The 17,490-nt window shown below is 37.3% G+C and overlaps 2 protein-coding genes across 4 annotated transcripts in view; one reads left to right on the top strand and one right to left on the bottom strand.

Moving 5' to 3' along the window:
- Positions 1 to 12,306, top strand: part of lrig1 (leucine-rich repeats and immunoglobulin-like domains 1) — an 88,081-nt gene extending 75,775 nt beyond the window's left edge. The window contains exons 14-19 of the mRNA XM_072280526.1: positions 2,082 to 2,363; positions 5,554 to 5,991; positions 7,389 to 7,535; positions 8,949 to 9,092; positions 10,368 to 10,607; positions 10,810 to 12,306. Of these exons, the coding sequence (XP_072136627.1) occupies positions 2,082 to 2,363; positions 5,554 to 5,991; positions 7,389 to 7,535; positions 8,949 to 9,092; positions 10,368 to 10,607; positions 10,810 to 10,991 (1,433 nt within the window). The 3' untranslated portion in view covers positions 10,992 to 12,306. The remainder of the gene's footprint in view (positions 1 to 2,081; positions 2,364 to 5,553; positions 5,992 to 7,388; positions 7,536 to 8,948; positions 9,093 to 10,367; positions 10,608 to 10,809) is intronic.
- The window catches only part of slc25a26 (solute carrier family 25 member 26), a 241,053-nt gene continuing 235,765 nt past the window's right edge, over positions 12,203 to 17,490 (bottom strand). For all 3 annotated transcript variants that reach the window (XM_072280527.1, XM_072280530.1, XM_072280528.1), the window contains one exon: positions 12,203 to 12,447. In XM_072280527.1, coding sequence (XP_072136628.1) covers positions 12,351 to 12,447 — 97 coding nt within the window. In that variant the 3' untranslated portion in view covers positions 12,203 to 12,350. The remainder of the gene's footprint in view (positions 12,448 to 17,490) is intronic.

Below are 17,490 nucleotides of genomic sequence, written 5' to 3'. Positions count from 1 at the left end.
ACCCTTTGCTCCAAAGTGATAAGCCCTAGCTCACTCAACCTGTCCCCATAAGACATGCTCTCCAATCCAGACAGAATCCCCCTGTGCCCTTTGTAAAGCTATAGATGAAGGGTCTTGGCCCGAAACATCGACCCTACTCTTTTCCATAGATGCTGTCTGGCCTGCTGAGTTCCTCCATCATTTTGTGTGTGTTGCTATCAATATGGGTAATAACTGAGCATCTATTGATGTGGACCTCAAGATCCCTCCGTTCCTCCACATTGCTAAGAATCATGGCATTAACCCTGTATTCTGCCATCAAAATTGACCTTCCAAAGGGAATCACAACACACTTTTCTGGATTAAACTCCATCTGCCACTTCTCAGCCCAGCTTTGTACCATATGCCTCTCATTGTAACCCTTGACAACCTTCTGCACTATCCTCGACACTATCAACCTTTATGTCATCTGTAAATTTGCTAATTCATCTTTTCATTTCCTCATCAAATTCTTTTATAAAAGTAATAGACTGGGGGTCTCAGAACAGATTCTCTGTGGTCCCATACCTCTTGACTTTCTGAATGAGCTTACCATGGGGGAACCTTATCGTGGGCCTTACAAAAATCCACATACACCACATCTGCTGCTCTACCTTCATCAGTGTGTTTTGTTACATCTTCAAATAATTTGATCAGGCTCATGAGGTATTACCTGCTCTTCACAAATCCGTGTGGACTATCTCTAATCAGACGACACTTCTGCTGTCTTTAAGAATCTTCTCCAATAATTTGACCACCACTGAAGTAAGATTCACTTGTCTATAATATCCAAAGATATACCTAATCTGCCAACTTCCAATTATCTGGTACTACGGCCAGTAAGGAGGGAAAGATTATCGCCAAAGGCGCAGCAGTCTCTTCCCTCACTTCTTGTATATCATGTCCAGCTCTGGAAACTTAACTATGCCAATGTTTTTTTAAAAGTTCCAGCACATTCCCTTTATTAACAGCAACATGTTCTAGCATATCAGCCTGATTTGCACTGTCCTCACAATCATCAAGGTCCCTCTCACTGGGGTGAATACTGAAGCAAATGTTCATTAAGTACTTCCCCGCCTCCTCTGACTTGAGGCACATTTCCCCTTCTATCCTTGATTGGTCCTACTCTCACTCTAGTTATCTGCTTGCTCTTCACATTTGTGTAGAATGTCTTGGGGTTTTCCTTAAACCCCCTCACTGGGGTTTTCTCATGCCCAATTTTAGTGATCCTAAGTCCATCCTTAAGCTCCTTCTTGGCTACTTTGTAACTCTCTAGATTCATATCTTACTTCCTAAACCTTACACAAGCTTCTTTCTTTCTCTTAACTACATTGCTTTTCCTTACCCTGCCTCAGTGGGACAAACTTATCTTGAACCAAATTTATCTCAGTGCTCCCAAAATAAATTTACATTTCTGTCGTGCAGTTCCCTGAGTACATCTGTTCGCAATTTGTGCTCCCAAGTTCCTGTCAAATAGCATAGTATTTTCCCCTTCCCAATTAAATACTTTCCCATACAAAAATGTTTTGCAGATATTTGGTACTGCAGTGGAAACAGGTTGAAATGCTGTACTGTGATATTTTTACATATTGTCTCAGTGACCTGTAAGGAATTATAGTTTAAAGTGGCATTGGTGGCTTGATTGAACTACTGTTCCTTTACGTGTGCATCTTGCTATTAATTTTTTTTTGGTATATCAGTGCCATTTTTGTCCAACATACAAATCTAGGTTACTTATTCTTATATCACCTAGTAGATTTGTATGGTGGGCAAACATCTGACAAGTCACTGGAGAATTGGCTGTTCAAATACTTAGTAGCATTTCCAATAAAACAGGCTTTGCTGGTGTGTGTAAGATTCGTTTACCCATATGTTAAAATGAACTCTTGTACCTCTACATACATGTATCTCCCTTTTAGATTTAAAATAAGTAACTGGAACCAATGTAGATTTGAAAGGACCATTCATCTTCAACTCATTTAATTCATACAGTTTAAAAAAAACACGAAATTGCACTTCAAAAAAAAAACTTTCAGCTTTATGGTAAAATATTTCATTTGCAGTATTGCCGTCATTTATTAAAACTCCAAGAGATATAACAATTAGAGCGGGAGCCAATGCTCGACTTGAATGTGCAGCCGCTGGCCACCCTGCTCCACAGATTGCTTGGCAGAAGGATGGAGGAACAGATTTTCCAGCGGCTCGTGAAAGGCGGATGCATGTGATGCCTGAGGATGATGTTTTCTTTATTGTGGATGTAAAAACTGAAGATATGGGAGTTTACAGCTGTACAGCTCAAAATATTGCAGGTGCTATTTCAGCAAATGCTTCCCTCACAGTACTAGGTAGGTGAATTTTGTTTTTATCTATCTCATTTAAACTTGTCTGTTTTAATTATTTTGTGTTTCTCTCCAGTAATCAAAAAACGAACTACAGAAGCAAAGGTGAACTAGTATGTTGTATCCCATTTAGGGAACATTGTAGATGGTATTCTTTTGTTAACGGTCAAGTTAAACTGTTTGTTGAGGTTCACAGGCATGATCCCGGAAATGAAAGTGTTAACATATGAGGAGTGTTTGGTGGACCTGGCCCATACTTGCTGGAGTTTTGAAGAATGGCGGTGGGGGGAGTAGATGTAAATGCAGTGGACATGGAGAGGTGGGCACAGGCTCAGTACAAGGATTTGCCTTTACAACACACGAGATGAGGAATACCAGAGAGTGATCAATATGTAGAATTCATTGCCATGGATGGCTGTAGAGGCCAAGCCATTAGATGTATTTAAAGAGGTTTATAGGTTTTTGACTAGTAACGGTGTTAAAGATTACGAGGAGAAGGTAGGAAATCGGTTTGAAAGGGAAAATAAGACATGATGGAGCAGATTTGATGGGTCAAATGCCCCAGTTCTGCTCTGATGTCTTACAGTGTATTGGACTGCTTTGAAATCCATACTGCAATTGTAACTTAATGTCAATATTGAGGACTATAATTAAAAGCTGAGACTAAGACATAGTACAGGTGTCCCCCGCTTTACGAAAGTTCGCTTTACGCCACTTCGCTTTTACGAAAGACCTACATTAGTACCTGTTTTCGCTAACTGAAAGAAATCCGAAGAGGATTTTCGCTTTTACGAGAAAAGGCATCCGCTTTAGACTTGTGTTTACCCTGAGAAAGACTACCATGACCTTGAAGCCTTGTGCGGGCAGGTGTGTGCGCATGCGTGTATGTGTGTACATGCTGATTTTTTTTTCCCACAAATCAGTTTTGGCTAAATCTTCCCGATTCTGATAAGTGAAACTACAGTGTACATACATTGTTTCTACTTTGTATAGGTTGTGTATTTATCATATCATTCCTGCTTTTTCTACATGTTAGTGCTATTTTACGTTTTATATTATTTGGTATGATTTGGTAGGTTATTTTTTGGGTCTGGGAACGCTCAAAAATGTTTTCCATATAGATTAATGGTAACTGCTTCTTCGCTTTACGCCATTTCGGCTTATGAAAGGCTTCATAGGAACGCTTTACTTTTGGATAGCGGGGGGAACCTGTACTTGTAAAAGTTAGTTTCATTGTAGTGTTTGTTTGTACTAATTAAGGTCTAACATGCTGTTTAAATTTCATATACTTGAATGGGCTAGTCTCCTGGCCTGTTTAATAGACACATTCAGTGCATTCAATTTCTTGCTGTAATACTAAATCTTTGGGCAAGGGCCATGGCAAAGTTGCTTAAGGTGGAGCAGATGCCGTCTTCATTTCTAGAAACCAATTTTTTGTTTCAATTATTGACAATGCCCATTTACTGCATTATGACAATGATAATGGTAAGCATTGTACTCTTGTTTTTGCTACAGTGCCCAGAATTCATTCTCAGGGGCCTTGGCAATTTGATAATCTTGTCATACTCTCCTGAACTTCCCTTCTGTTATGAGAATGCATCTTGTTGTGCCTTACCACTTTTTATTTTATTCAATATGATTTTTGCATCTCTGATCTTAACCACTTCAAAGCTGTCCTTAACATTTTATCCCTACAATGTTTGCTTGAGTTTTCCTTTTTCACACTAGTCCTGGTGGCTCCAAATCTGGGATTACAGGGGAAATACCTAGCCTTGATTAGGGAATTCTGGGAGGATATTTGCAATGAATATTAGATTTATCCATTAGTGGCTTGAGTTTATTGTTGCAATATTACTGGAGTCACAAAGCAGCCTAACTTTTAAGATCACTTTTCAAAGTGCACTCTGCTTTCAGAGACAAAACCAGTTTAGCTATGTTTAATTAGGTCAACTATTTATTCAATAAAGTATCCTCTGCACTGTAGTGCTCCAGCAAACTGAATATTTTCTCTTACTCTTGAATATACCTTCAGTGGCCACATTACTGGCTATATCTGCTCGTTAACGCAAATATTTAACCAGCCAATTGTGTGCCAGCAACTTAATGCATATAAGCATGCAGACATGGTCAAGAGGTTCAGTTGTTCAGACCAAATAGCAGAATAGGAAAGAAATATGATCTAAGTGACTTTGACCATGGAATGATTGTTGGTGCCAGACGGGGTGGTTTCAGTATCTCAAAATTGCTGACTGCTGGGATTTTCATTTTCATGCACAAGTCTCTAGAGTTAACAGGGAATGGTGCAAAAAGAAAAAAAGTGTCCAGTGAGTGGCAGTCCTGTGACCAAAAACACCTTGTTAATGAGAGAGATCAAAGGAGAATGGCCGTTCTGATTCAAGCTGACAACTCAAATAGGGACATGTTACAACAGTGGTGTGCAGAAGACTACATACGCTCAGTGGCCACTTTATTAGGTACAGGAAGTAACAGAGACATAAAATTGCAGATACTGGAATTCAGAGCAACAAGTACTCTGAGGAATTCAGTGGGTCATGCAGCATTTGTGGGAATAAAGGAATTGATGTTTTGGGTCAGACCCTACGTCAGGTCTTTTCCTTCCACAGATGCTACTTGATTTACTGAGTTCCTACTACAGACTTTCCAGGCGCAGATCCATAGTCTCGCGAGACTAACGGATGCCACCAATGGATGACTACAGATTGTTTGTCGCTTCAGTTATAGTATTTGCGATTAAATTTATACGCTTTAGAAAAATTTGTACCAATTGGGCATAGTACTGTTATCAAAAACTAGTCAATAATAGTTTTCTGTTAACTCAGATTAACTGTTTGCTAATCTTAAAGAATGAAAAATGTAAGATTGCAAAGTTAGCACCATACCAAGAATTGTTTGTAAACTATACCATTTACATTTTTTTTTGTCTTGTTTTGATCTAGTAAAAAATTGCATGGGGGTCTTTCCTGACCCTTCAACTTTTAAAATAGTCTTTGAAGCTTTCCTTTCCGCCTGGCATTAAAAATGTTGCATATTGCAATTGAGGACATTTGAATTCCTTGGGTGGAAGCTTTAGCATAATTTGAGAAATAGCACCCATATTATTTATAGGCTTTTCTGTTTAGAATTAAGGTAGGAGGGTGAATTTCAACTTGACCTACAGATTTGTACTTTTTTTTAGAAACTCCTTCATTGATTTATCCCCTTGAAGATCAAACAGTGGTCATTGGTGAAACTATTGCTCTGCAATGCATGGCATCTGGAAGCCCATCTCCACGAATAACCTGGTTAAAAGGGGATGAGCCCCTTGTGGTTACAAAGAGGCATCACTTCACACCTGGAAACCAGCTGCTAATCATACGAAATGTGGTGTCAGATGATGGGGGAAAATATACATGTGAGATGTCTAATCCACTTGGCACTGAACGAGCTCACAGTCAGCTCAGCATTTTACCATCATCGGCTTGTGTTGTGGGACAAAACAAACAGGATGGAACAATGACTGTGGGCATTGTCGTCATTGCAGTAGTCTGCAGTATTGTAATAACCTCACTAGTATGGGTGTGCATCATCTACCAGACCAGGAAGAAGAGTGAAGAATACAGTGTAACAAATACAGGTGGGACAACTGAGATAAATGTTACTGATCCAGAAGCATTGATATACAACAAATTATGCTAAAGTATAACCTATATTTTATACGTGAACTTCTATTGCCAATTTCATGATCCTGGTAAATGCTGCAGCTCTCCATATCCAGTGAATTTTACGTAGGTTTGAGAGTTTGCCCATTATTGGTTAACAATTATTGGTAAGCATTGTATTGATGTATAATGTCAGACAAATGCACTTGTTCCTATCTGGATATCCATTTTGATTTATTGCATCTATCTGTCCCCCACACATACAAGTGGTTGACTTTCCAGCTTTTACTGGCACCTTCAATGATCTGTATCTTTGCTACCAAGAGTAGTTAATTACAGTGTTGACATTAAAAATTCTGTAGCATCCCGTAACTTGGAATTTAAAATCTAGGTATATTGTGTTGCAGCTGAAATAAGTTTTGATTGAATTGCACTGAATTATGGCAGTACCAATTTAGCTAGTCTCTAAATTTGGAAGAGGTAGTAGACATCTCATAAGTATTTTAACGCATATGGTTGAGAAAGAATTTTAACTGATGACCTGCTGAAACATTTTATTGTTTCTGAATCATTCATTATTATGAACAGTTTTTTGGTTAAACTGTTTTCTCAATTTTGAAAAACTGTTTAGTGGTTTAGATTTACATCCTTTCCATGATAAGGTCACCAAAATTATACCTAATATTCAAAAGCAGGACATATTTCTGTGTCTTGCGGTAACAATTTGAACTGCTCTACCAAACAGTTAAGTCAGTAACCTTTCATCAGAATTCCAATGTTTTGCAATTCTTGTTCTCTTTGGACAGTTTAGTTCATAATTCCGTTCTTCTCTACATTTTATTAACTTTTCTATAAATTCGTCATCTCGAGCTTTAGCATATGTAGTTGGAGTCAATCATGGGTCCTTTTCAATAGTATCTTTGATTCCAGGCTGTTTTAAGCTGACTTAAGATTCAAAAATTGGTATTTTGACATAGAAATGAAAATCAAAAACCTCCTGCCACTAAACAGTGCAGGAAAGAAATTACTGGCTTATTTACTTGTTAATAAACATTTACTTGTTTATTCTCCTTCACAATTCCAAAGAAAGGTCTTCAACCTGAAATACTAACTCTGCTTCTTTCTCTACATATACTGCCTGACTTGAAGAGCATCACTGGCATTTTTATTTTAAATGTACACTCTGGATCATTAATCTTCCATAAGATGTTGATATAATGTTAATTTACTTTTGGTCATATTTTGACATGTAATGATTTTTGTAGAGATTAAATTACAATAGGTTTGGAATAATATTCAATTGACCTTAAAAATTAAAATATAACCTCATCACTGACATGTCTGTTTTAGCATGTATTTATTCCTATTGCAGATGAAACCATCGTACCACCAGATGTACCCAGTTACCTCTCCTCACAAGGGACACTTTCTGAACGTCAGGATACTTCTGTCAGGGTAGATGGGAGTAGCAATTTGCAACTAGCAGCAACTATTCCTAATGGACATACAGAGACCAGTGGTATGATTTTTTTAAAAATCCATTTTAATCTTTAGCAATACAACATTTTAATACAATATTCTGCAGATGCTGGAAATCCAGAGTAACACACACAAAATGCCGGAGGAACTCAGCAGGTAGGGCAGCATCCATGGAAATGAATAAACAGTCGATGTTTTGGGCCAAGATCCTTCATCACAACTGTTTATTTCTCTCCATAGATGCTGTATGAACTGCTAAATTCCTCCAGCACATGGTCTGTGTTTTATTTTCATTGTGAAATAGTACATGAAGTCAATTGCACAAAAATATTGCAAAATGAATTATTTGTGATAAACTGTTCTACATTTGATTTCCCCATTTAATTTGGTTTATTCCTATAAACACTGTATAGCTTTTGTAAGTTCCCTGCCTTGTAAAAGTAAACTAAGGTGTTTACAATATGACTACTAGGATGTGCTCACTGAATCCCATGTAGTAGAACTCTGATCATCCAGCATACTCAGCTCTTTCGCTGCTCGACTAACATTTTCTATTAATGCCCCAATGTTTTTTATAGTTCACTTCAAAGATGTTTCACTATTATGATAAGTATCCCAGTGAACCAGTTCAGTTTAATGGGAGAGTAGGAACTGGGACCCTGGTGTTGAAAAGAAAGTGTGGCAAACAATACCTGGTGGGCTAGATACCAGAACATTGGGATTTCAAAATGGTCAGTTAATGGATTATCAGAATTCAATTACTATTTGTTAAAATGGAGAAAAGATAGGTGAATAAATGTAACAAAATTCACTTCTTTACCTCAGAAATACTCACTGGCAAGATACTAATCCCTTTGAATTGGTTGCCAAAATATATACATCTATGGTGGCAAATTTATTTTAAGGAGAACAGAAAATACAATTGTGCATTGCTTAGCAAAGATCTTTATATCCCAGTGCATTTTAGGCATTACGAGGCAGTAAAGCTCACAAGATGTTGATGTGATGAAGGCTCTTGGCCTGAAATGTTGACTGCTTATTTCTCTCCACTGATGCTGCCTGATCTGCAGAGTTTCTCCAAGTTTGTTTGCGTTACTCTGGACTTCCAGCATCTACAGAGTGTTATGTTTATTTCAAGGCAGTAAAGGTTTGGTTCAACATCCATAGATTCATCAGTTTAATTACTGGGGTGATTTGAGTTAAGAGTATGTGGTATGTGTGATCTCCTACTTCTATTCATCATAAATATACATCCTGTCATCGAAAGCTGCTGATGCATTGATTTTTCTCTTTTCCACATTTTGATGTTATCAAGCTCATTATTAATAATACCACCATTTTTAATGAAAGTGGTATTTTTGAGGTATGGGTATAAATCTGAATTGTTAACTGAGCATCAATTTTACAAATTGGGAAAATGTGATTCAAGAATACTAACATGCTATTATTGCAGGTGTATGTCGGTCTGATGCTGGAAGCTGTGCAGATACAGACAGTCATAATATTCACAATAGGAAAACAAAATATTGTGTTGGATGTAATATAAAAGATGGATGTAAAAATGTGACAGAAGGAAGACTGGGCTCAGAAAAAATAGGTACGTGGCATTTACCTACAGCTTCAAAGCACACAGAAGGTATTTAATTAACACTTCTCTATAACTTAGTTAAATATTTGGTTAAGGACAGAACTGAGCAAATTTAGAATTGGTTTGTGAAAAATCAATCAGTTCCAGAGCGAATGAAATTAAAATTTGGTTTAAGTATTAAAGTATGCAAGTTTTGCAGAAAAAAATGTTCTTCATCCATGAACCATGATGCAGCTTAAGGGTAGGTTAGCTGTGCATAACAACAAAAAAACACTGCCCTCCCTAGCTCCAGAACACTGGGATAATTTAACTTCTGGCGAATTTAAACTGGCTAAGTGAATGGAATATTTTAAATAAACATTATAAGGTCTGATTCAGGCAGAATCTACTTAACTATTATTTCCTAGTGCTATGTGTGTATCTGACTTGTATCTGGGTGCAGAATATTTGTTATTCCAGTGTAATCACAGATTTAATCATGCATTTGTGATAATTATTCTGGGTTGCATTGGCTGATAAATATAATTTGTGTTTTATTTAATATCAGAGCTTTTCAAAACAATATACAGTTTGCTGCTTACAGCAGGATGAAATTGGACTCCTGTGGAATTGGTCTCTGCTCAGTCTGCAGTGGAGTATTTAGTTGATTTTACAGTCTGATCTTACCTACAATAGAACTGAAGGGGGATTCAGCAGGTCGGGCAGCATTTGTGGAAACTGATGAGTTCCTCCAGCGTGTTGTGCGTGTTGCTTTGACCCCAGCATCTGCAGAGTATTTTGTGTGAACTGAAGGAGGATTACAGGAGATAGTAAAGTATGGACATGGAAATAAATCTGAATATTTCAATTAAATAATGCAATTTTTTTGGTTTAAGGCACTAAGTTTAGAAGTTCTCACCGTTCTCCTGAAATATAATTTGTTCCATTACTTATTTGCAGACTATGATCAAAAGTAAAAATTCAAAAATATATTTGCAATGCTGTTCATTTTATAAATGTAGCAATAGTTCTGTGCCATTATAAAATTCTCAGAGGAAGTGTACTTATTTCATATAAAGCAGATTTGTATTGATGATGAGTCCTATCTAATGCATATTGTATTAACTGTTGTGACAACCAATTACGTGGTTCTGGTTATGACTTTTCTCAAAATTGAACCATTATAACTATATTTTTGACAGCCTAATCAAGTTATACAGCAGTTTAAAATTTATCTATAATATTGTATTGTTGTATTTGATTGAATCTTTGTACTAATAGATTTGTTTGCTATTCAACCCTTAGTCTGCATTGAACAGTTTGACAATGCTAACACCTACCCAAAGGAATTGGAAACCTCGAGCTCTTATAGAAGTGTGGATTGCTGTCCTGAAGAAGATGCAAAAGCACAGAATAGAATCAGTGCAGGACTTTTAAATCATTATCCATGCAATGGGACTTTGAGTAGTATGAAAGAGAGGGAAAAGCCTATTTATCCTAGTAATCACGATAGGATGACAGCACAGCCTCAAATCCTAGCAAAAGGTAATATTTGGTTTTCATTTAAGTGTAACAAGCAGTTATAATTCCCCCTTGAAAGTTTATTTGTAGTAACTAAAAAGAATTAGCTTTCTGTGAATAAAATGCAAAATTGATTGGTGTCTCCACAAGATTTAAATTTATCTTGATAATACAATACTTAATCAGTTTTATCAGGTCTAAAACTTTAAACTTGTCTATTTTTCAGATATGCCTTCTCAATCTGTGCAGTTAACTCAAGAACTTCACAATCCTGTACATCTTCCATCTCTGGAGGCCTTGGACAATTCAGCACTGTTGTGTGAGAAACCTCTGACTTTATTGCACAGTGACACTGAAATTGGCATTAAACAGACTTTGCTATTTAATGGACAGTTACCACATTCTTGATACTTTGCCTGAAAAGCAGAATTGCAGATGAATGCAAACTTACAATTGTGCACTGAAATATTACGTCAGCTTTTTGTTACTACCTCACCTTCTTTAGCTTACCTCTCCAAGATGAAGAGATGTGGCAGGATGCAGCTTGTATAGGGGGAAAGGCCTATTCGAGCATTCTTTAATTGTGTATATATATTTTTTTAAGCTTCCTTGAGAAGAATTAGTAGCTCAGCAGTTTACTTGCTTCTGAAGCATGTAAATGCATGGAAAAATGTATAAAGGAATGTTTTGTTTAATATGTTTGTATATAAGAGTTTCATATGTATCTTTTACAAAAGATATTTTAAACGTATTTAGTGCATGAATAACATGATTTTTTTTTAGAATTTTTGAAAATTTCTCCTATTTGGTTGCTGTTGTAAAAGTTTGTAATACCTTCTGGTGCCTTATTACAAGAGGTTATAATGAAAGTAACATTGATAGGATAAATCCACTTATCTTTGTTATAAAGGTGAGATGTATTTGTCTACAAAATTCCTGCGAATTGCACAAATTTGATAAGGATTTATCATTGACATTTTCAAACAGTTTTTTTATAAAGCTAACACTTCAGTGGTTGTTACAAAGTGCCCTATTGAACCATATTTCAGATATTACAGAAAATCACCCAAAACTATCTGATCACAGGATTCAAACATAATAGAATTTGTATTGGCATTTACCATCAACCAATAGGACACTGGATACATTGAAAATGCATCTTATAAACTACTTGTCTGGTTCAATTAGTGCTCAGCAGGGGTTCCTGACTGGGGTTTACGGACCTCTTGCTTAGTTACGTTAGTCCATGGCATTAAGAAATGGTTGGGAACCCCTGTTCGACATGAAAAATTGGGGGACTGTATTGATTAAAATAGTATTTAGGATTTAACTAAACACTGCTGCAGCAGTCCAAATTTACAACAGTTTGTTACTTAGAAGCTAGGAAGTTTTAATTAAAAATGAAAAAAATTTGGAAACAGATGTTCAATTTTAAGTAGCATGCAGCTTTACAATTTAAAGTCTGATAACATCATATCCTTGCCTATATATTTCCATAATAAAACTGCCTCAGACACCAAGTAAAATGGCTGTCCATCAGTATTTCCTTTTATATATTGCCAGAACAGACACTGCTAAGCTGCTTAATGAAGGCAAATCAAGGAAGTGTTACTTTTCTGCACAAATATTTATTTATACAATTTGCTAAAAATATACATATTACAAATGTAAAATATAGAAATGTCTAACAAAATGAAGTGTCTAATAAAAAATCAATTTATTATATCTTTATAATAGTTCAATTATATTACAGCCACATTCCTGATATTATAGAAGCACTTTGTGGATTTTATCATATGTTCCTAAAAAAATAAAACCTCCAAGACTGATGTATGTAACTCTGGGGCCAATACCTGAAAATAAGCTGTGGAAAAGGGGAAAAGAAGTGGTTAGTATTTGAATGGCACATCATGGAAATGAATAGTAAAGTTGTAGTACTCTAAAGCATCTTACGCAATTTTTCAGTCGTATTTATGTGCAAAATTATAACTTCCATTAAGTTATAAACTTTGACACCCTAACACTTAGCATCCTTTTATAGTGCAGAATGCAATACTGATTGTTAAACAATAACATGTATTTTTTTACAATCATCACAGTGGCAAATAGGGTACAAGGTCCCTCATGAAATACTGTTAGCAGTTACTATTCGGTTATCTTGGTTGGAATTTCTTTCATCAGGACACGTGCACTCAAACACACATACATAATGAAAGAAGATATACAACTGATTTTGCTTTTCTAAGGTAGCACTCATTTTTTCTCTTAAAAAAGCAAGGCTGTCAAGGCCTAAGAGTCTCCACTGGGGTAAGGAAAAAGTGCATGCTCATTTCAAGTTTCAGCCATAGTTGTAAAGGCTAAACAAGGGCTGGAACTTTATTTATATTTAAAGTTTGCTTCAAGATGCTCATCATATTTAAACACATGAAAACCCAGTTCCACTGGTAAGATAGTTACATTTATACTTCTGCTTCATCCTCCTTGTTCAGTTATGTCATGAGCTATAGTCATCAACAATTATTTAAAAATGCACTCATTAAATTCTGGACTCATCTTACAGGTTGCAATTGCTGCCCTGGTTAGTTCTAAGAGCAATAAATATTTGCTGTTCTTACTGAATGTGTGACCTTGAATTCAGATTTTCCTTAAGTAAATTGAGGGAATGAATTAATTAAATCTAATGATTTGCGGGCAACCACAATATAAAACCTGACAGCTTGTTTTAGATAGTGGGCTGTTTTAAAAGCACCCAAAGAAACTGATGTATAATTATAAAATGGGAGCTGAGGTAGCCGTGACACCAAATTGCATGTCACAGGTTAAGCATTTGTGCTTAGTGAAGAAGTGGGTGAGTAGTTTGTGGTGCTTTACCCCTATCATTGGCACTGGGCTTGCATATGCTCTTGACAAAAGAATGCAACACTCATTCTCCTGGGCATTCAAGAGCCAAGCATTGCCTTGGGGAACTTGTATCCCCGCCCCCCCCCCCCCCCCCCCCCAAGGAAGCTTTGTGAACATCTTTGAATCTTTTCCCATGTCCTGATCATCTTGTCATAATGGAATTTGGAATAGTGTGCATTTCAGGAGTCCTCCATCAACCATGTGAGCATAATTAGGGCCTGAATGGTGGGGTGAGGACACTTCTGGGGATTTACTTATTCCTGTAGGGGATTTGATGGAGACCATCGATGGTATCCCAACAGTGCTTTGAGATGCCAATGAATCGGAAGTGTACAAGAGAGCCGATTTCACTGCCTTAGATCATACTTTTATGCCAGGTATGGATTCTTGATTGGAAAATTGCTTCTTCAGTTGGCCAAGAATTGAAGGAAATGGTGAATCTTATCATCAGTATCTGCCTTAGTTGAAACAGCTATGAGAAATTAAATTGCTTCACATTTTCCAGGAACTCGTGGACCAGAACATGGCCTACAAGGGCAGGGAGCAGACTGGCAAAGGACCTTTGTTCTGTAGCTGTTAATTGCATAGCTCAGTCGTTGTAGTGCTTCAGTGAACAGATAATCAAGAAACTTGCTTAACCTCACAAATGTACGTGCATAAGTCTGCAGTTTCCTAGTTGTCCTATACAATGGCTGTGTTGCACAGTCCAAATACATTCAATGTTTGTCATAGTGAGGGTGTCCTCTTGTGTACTGTCCTGCTTGAACAAAAGCAAATTAACAGCTGCCAGTCATTGGTGGGGGGCTAACCATGAAGTTTTGTGTTTGACAAAACAAAGATTATACTCCAAGTGGCAGGATGAGGAGTTTGTTAGAACTAGTTTCTCTCCTTGTTGATTAGAGCTTGCCAGGAAATTGAAGATATTGGAGGATAAGTCTGTCACCCATGGGGAAATTGGTTAGGGTTTGTCAAACTCAGGAAAAGTCCTTGTGGCCACACTCAACCCAGGAATGGGTGAGAAGTTCAAAATAATGATCATATTTTGCTGGTTCAACTTAAGTCACAGCAAAGCAGCTCATGGGTGAGAAAACACCCACGAAGCAGTCACTTCTCTTTGGATCTGTCCTGCGAGGAAAGAGACCAAGATGGAAAAGGGATGCATGACAAAGTTAAGATGGAGGGAAACAGGAAGAGGCAAGCATGTACCACTGAAATACAGCGATGCACATTTTTCATAGTAACAGAATAACACAAGAATGCCAATCAGAATTGTCCATTTTATAAGGAAACATACCTCTAAATTGGAAAAAAAGTCTATTCAAATTTAGAAATGACTAAAAGAAAATGTGATTCTAATCAGCTAAACACAGTAACATATCAAGTTGATGGTCTCAACTATTTTAAAACATGCATGCAACCTCCTGAAAAATCATGTGTTATGAAGCAATGTAACTAGAATAGAAGATTCAGCAAGGAATGTTTATCTCCACATCTGGCACAGAATAAAATGATCAACATAATGTATGTGTCCGCTCTCCACATTGATGTAACAGTTCACATAGAAGGCATGTGGCTGCCTTCTCAAGGACAGCTGGCAATAAACAATATCAACCTTTTTTAAGCATGCCAAAATTCAAAAGATGTTAAATAGCAAAGAAGCTATTGATTACATCAACTTAGCCATAGAGATACAGAACCCAAACAGGCCCTTTGGCCCACTGAGCTCATTACAAACCATCAGGTACCCATTTTATATGAAGATACTGCCTAGTGGTTGGTAAAGAATTCAGTGGGCCAAAGGACCTGTTTCTGTTCTGTATCTCTGATCCTATGACTAAATGCTACCACTCGGCTACAGGTTAGAGCAATTTATATTGGCTAACTAACCTAATAATCTCTGCAATTTTTTTGTGACGTGATAGGAAATGGGAGCTCTGGGAACAGACCCAAGTGGTCTCGGGGAATGTACAAGCTCCACACATTGGGGGATAGGATTGAACTGGGGTTTACTGGAGCTGAGGAAGCAGCTCACTACCAGCTGTGCAACTATGCTATCCTCATCAAGATCATCCCTGTCCCATTTTTGTAGTGTACATGTGTAAGGGACCATTTAATTGACTGTACCATGTGGTATGACAATATATTATTGTACCAGATACTTCTCAACAGTAAAGGATGCTCTTTTAATAGCTTCTATCTGTGATAATTGTTCAACATCATAAAAAAGCCTACATGTATTGCACATAAAATGGTAATCTGATTCATTATTATGTACAGCGAGAAACACATCTTGCGTACCATCCATACAGATTAATTCATTACAAGGCAAAACAAGAATATGGTGCAGAATGAATTGTTGAAGAACAGCAAAAAGGCAGTGCAGGTAAGACACTAAGGTGTAAGGTCACAAGGTAGATTGTGAGGTCAGGAGTTCATCTTGCCATACTAGGGAACCATTCAATAGTCTTACAACAGCAGGATAAAAGCACTTCTGGAGCCTGATGTTATGTGTTTTCTGGCTTTTGTTTCTTCTGCCCGATGAGAAGGGGAGAAGAGAGAACGTTTGGGATCGGTGGGAACTTTGATTATGCTGCTTGTTCTTACCGAGGTAGTCAGAAGTGTAGGCGGAGCCTGTAGAACAGCAGCGGTTTTTGTGATCTGCTAAGCTGTGTGCACAACTCTGCAGTTTCTTACAGTCACGGGCAGAGCAGTTGCCATACTAAGCCGTGAAACATTTGGATAGGATGCTTCCTACAGTGGAAAAAAAAATTGGTGAGGTTCTAAGGGGACATGCCAAATTTCTTTATCCTTCATAGGAAGTAGAGGTGGAAGTGCAAACCATCCTCTGGCTTCTCTTTCGTTTTGAATGAATGTGTAAAATGCCATGGGATTTCACGTAATCCTTCATGCCAAGGATATTTCACAGCTCCTTTTGGCTCTTGTAATTCCCCGTTTTAGTTTTTTTTTTGTTTTCTGTACATTCTTTAAGAGTCCTGTCTCATTTCAGCTTCCTAAACTTTTTCTTCTTGACTAAATTTACAACATCCCTCACCAAATTTCTTGAACCTTTCATCGTCACAGGAAGATGCCAGTCCTGAATTTTGATCTTTAAACAACTTGCAAATGTCTCACATATGCAGTAACAGCAGCTCCCAATCTACTCCCTCCAACTCCTGCCTAATGATGCTGTAATGTGTATTTTCCCCCATTTAGCACTCCCCCCACCACTCAAGGTGCAGACTTATCTTTACTCATAATTATTTAAAAACTTAAGGAGTTATGACCACTGCTCCCAAAATGCTCTCCCACTGAAACTATGAAAACTTGGCCAAGTTCATTTCCTACTATGACAATCCTATTGTTTTTACATCTTTCTGTAATCTGTCTATACAGTACATCTGTTCCTCTATTTCCTTCTAGCTATTGGGAGGTTTACAGGAGAAACCCCACATAGTGAAAGCATCTGTCTTATGTCTGAGCTCTACTCCTATTGCTTCATTGGATGAGTATTCCAGTACATCCTGAGTCCAGTTGCTACCTTCTCTTTGATCAGTAATGCAACTCCCCAACCTTGTTTACAGCCATCTCTATTATGCTCGAAATATCAAAGTTGAGAAACACTGAGTTGCCAGACTTGCTCCTCGCTCTCTCAAGCAATTGTGCGTGATAACAGTGTATTTAGTGATGGTATTTTAAGGTTGAAGTGAATAAACCAACGAGTAGAAACTAGTTCTTAGTTAAATGAACATATGGTAAAATTAAAACAGATTTTTATGGGACCAGCTGGAGCTGATATTTATTCATGAAACATTGTATTTTAAGGCAGATAGTTCAATAGTTCATCTGCTTGTTTTGATAGTTGTTTTGGTTTTTGAAAAAAGGATATGGAGATGGCAGATGGAAGCAGTTTATGGTTTAACTAGATAGTAATTCAGTTGATTACTATAATTATAGCTTTAAGGCACAGCAATTTGTACCAGGCAGATACTGGTCACATTGTCAAATA

This window comes from Mobula birostris, chromosome 16 (genome assembly GCF_030028105.1).
Source record: "Mobula birostris isolate sMobBir1 chromosome 16, sMobBir1.hap1, whole genome shotgun sequence".
Taxonomy (NCBI): Eukaryota; Metazoa; Chordata; class Chondrichthyes; order Myliobatiformes; family Myliobatidae; genus Mobula; species Mobula birostris.
This window is presented reverse-complemented; position numbering and strand designations above follow the sequence as displayed.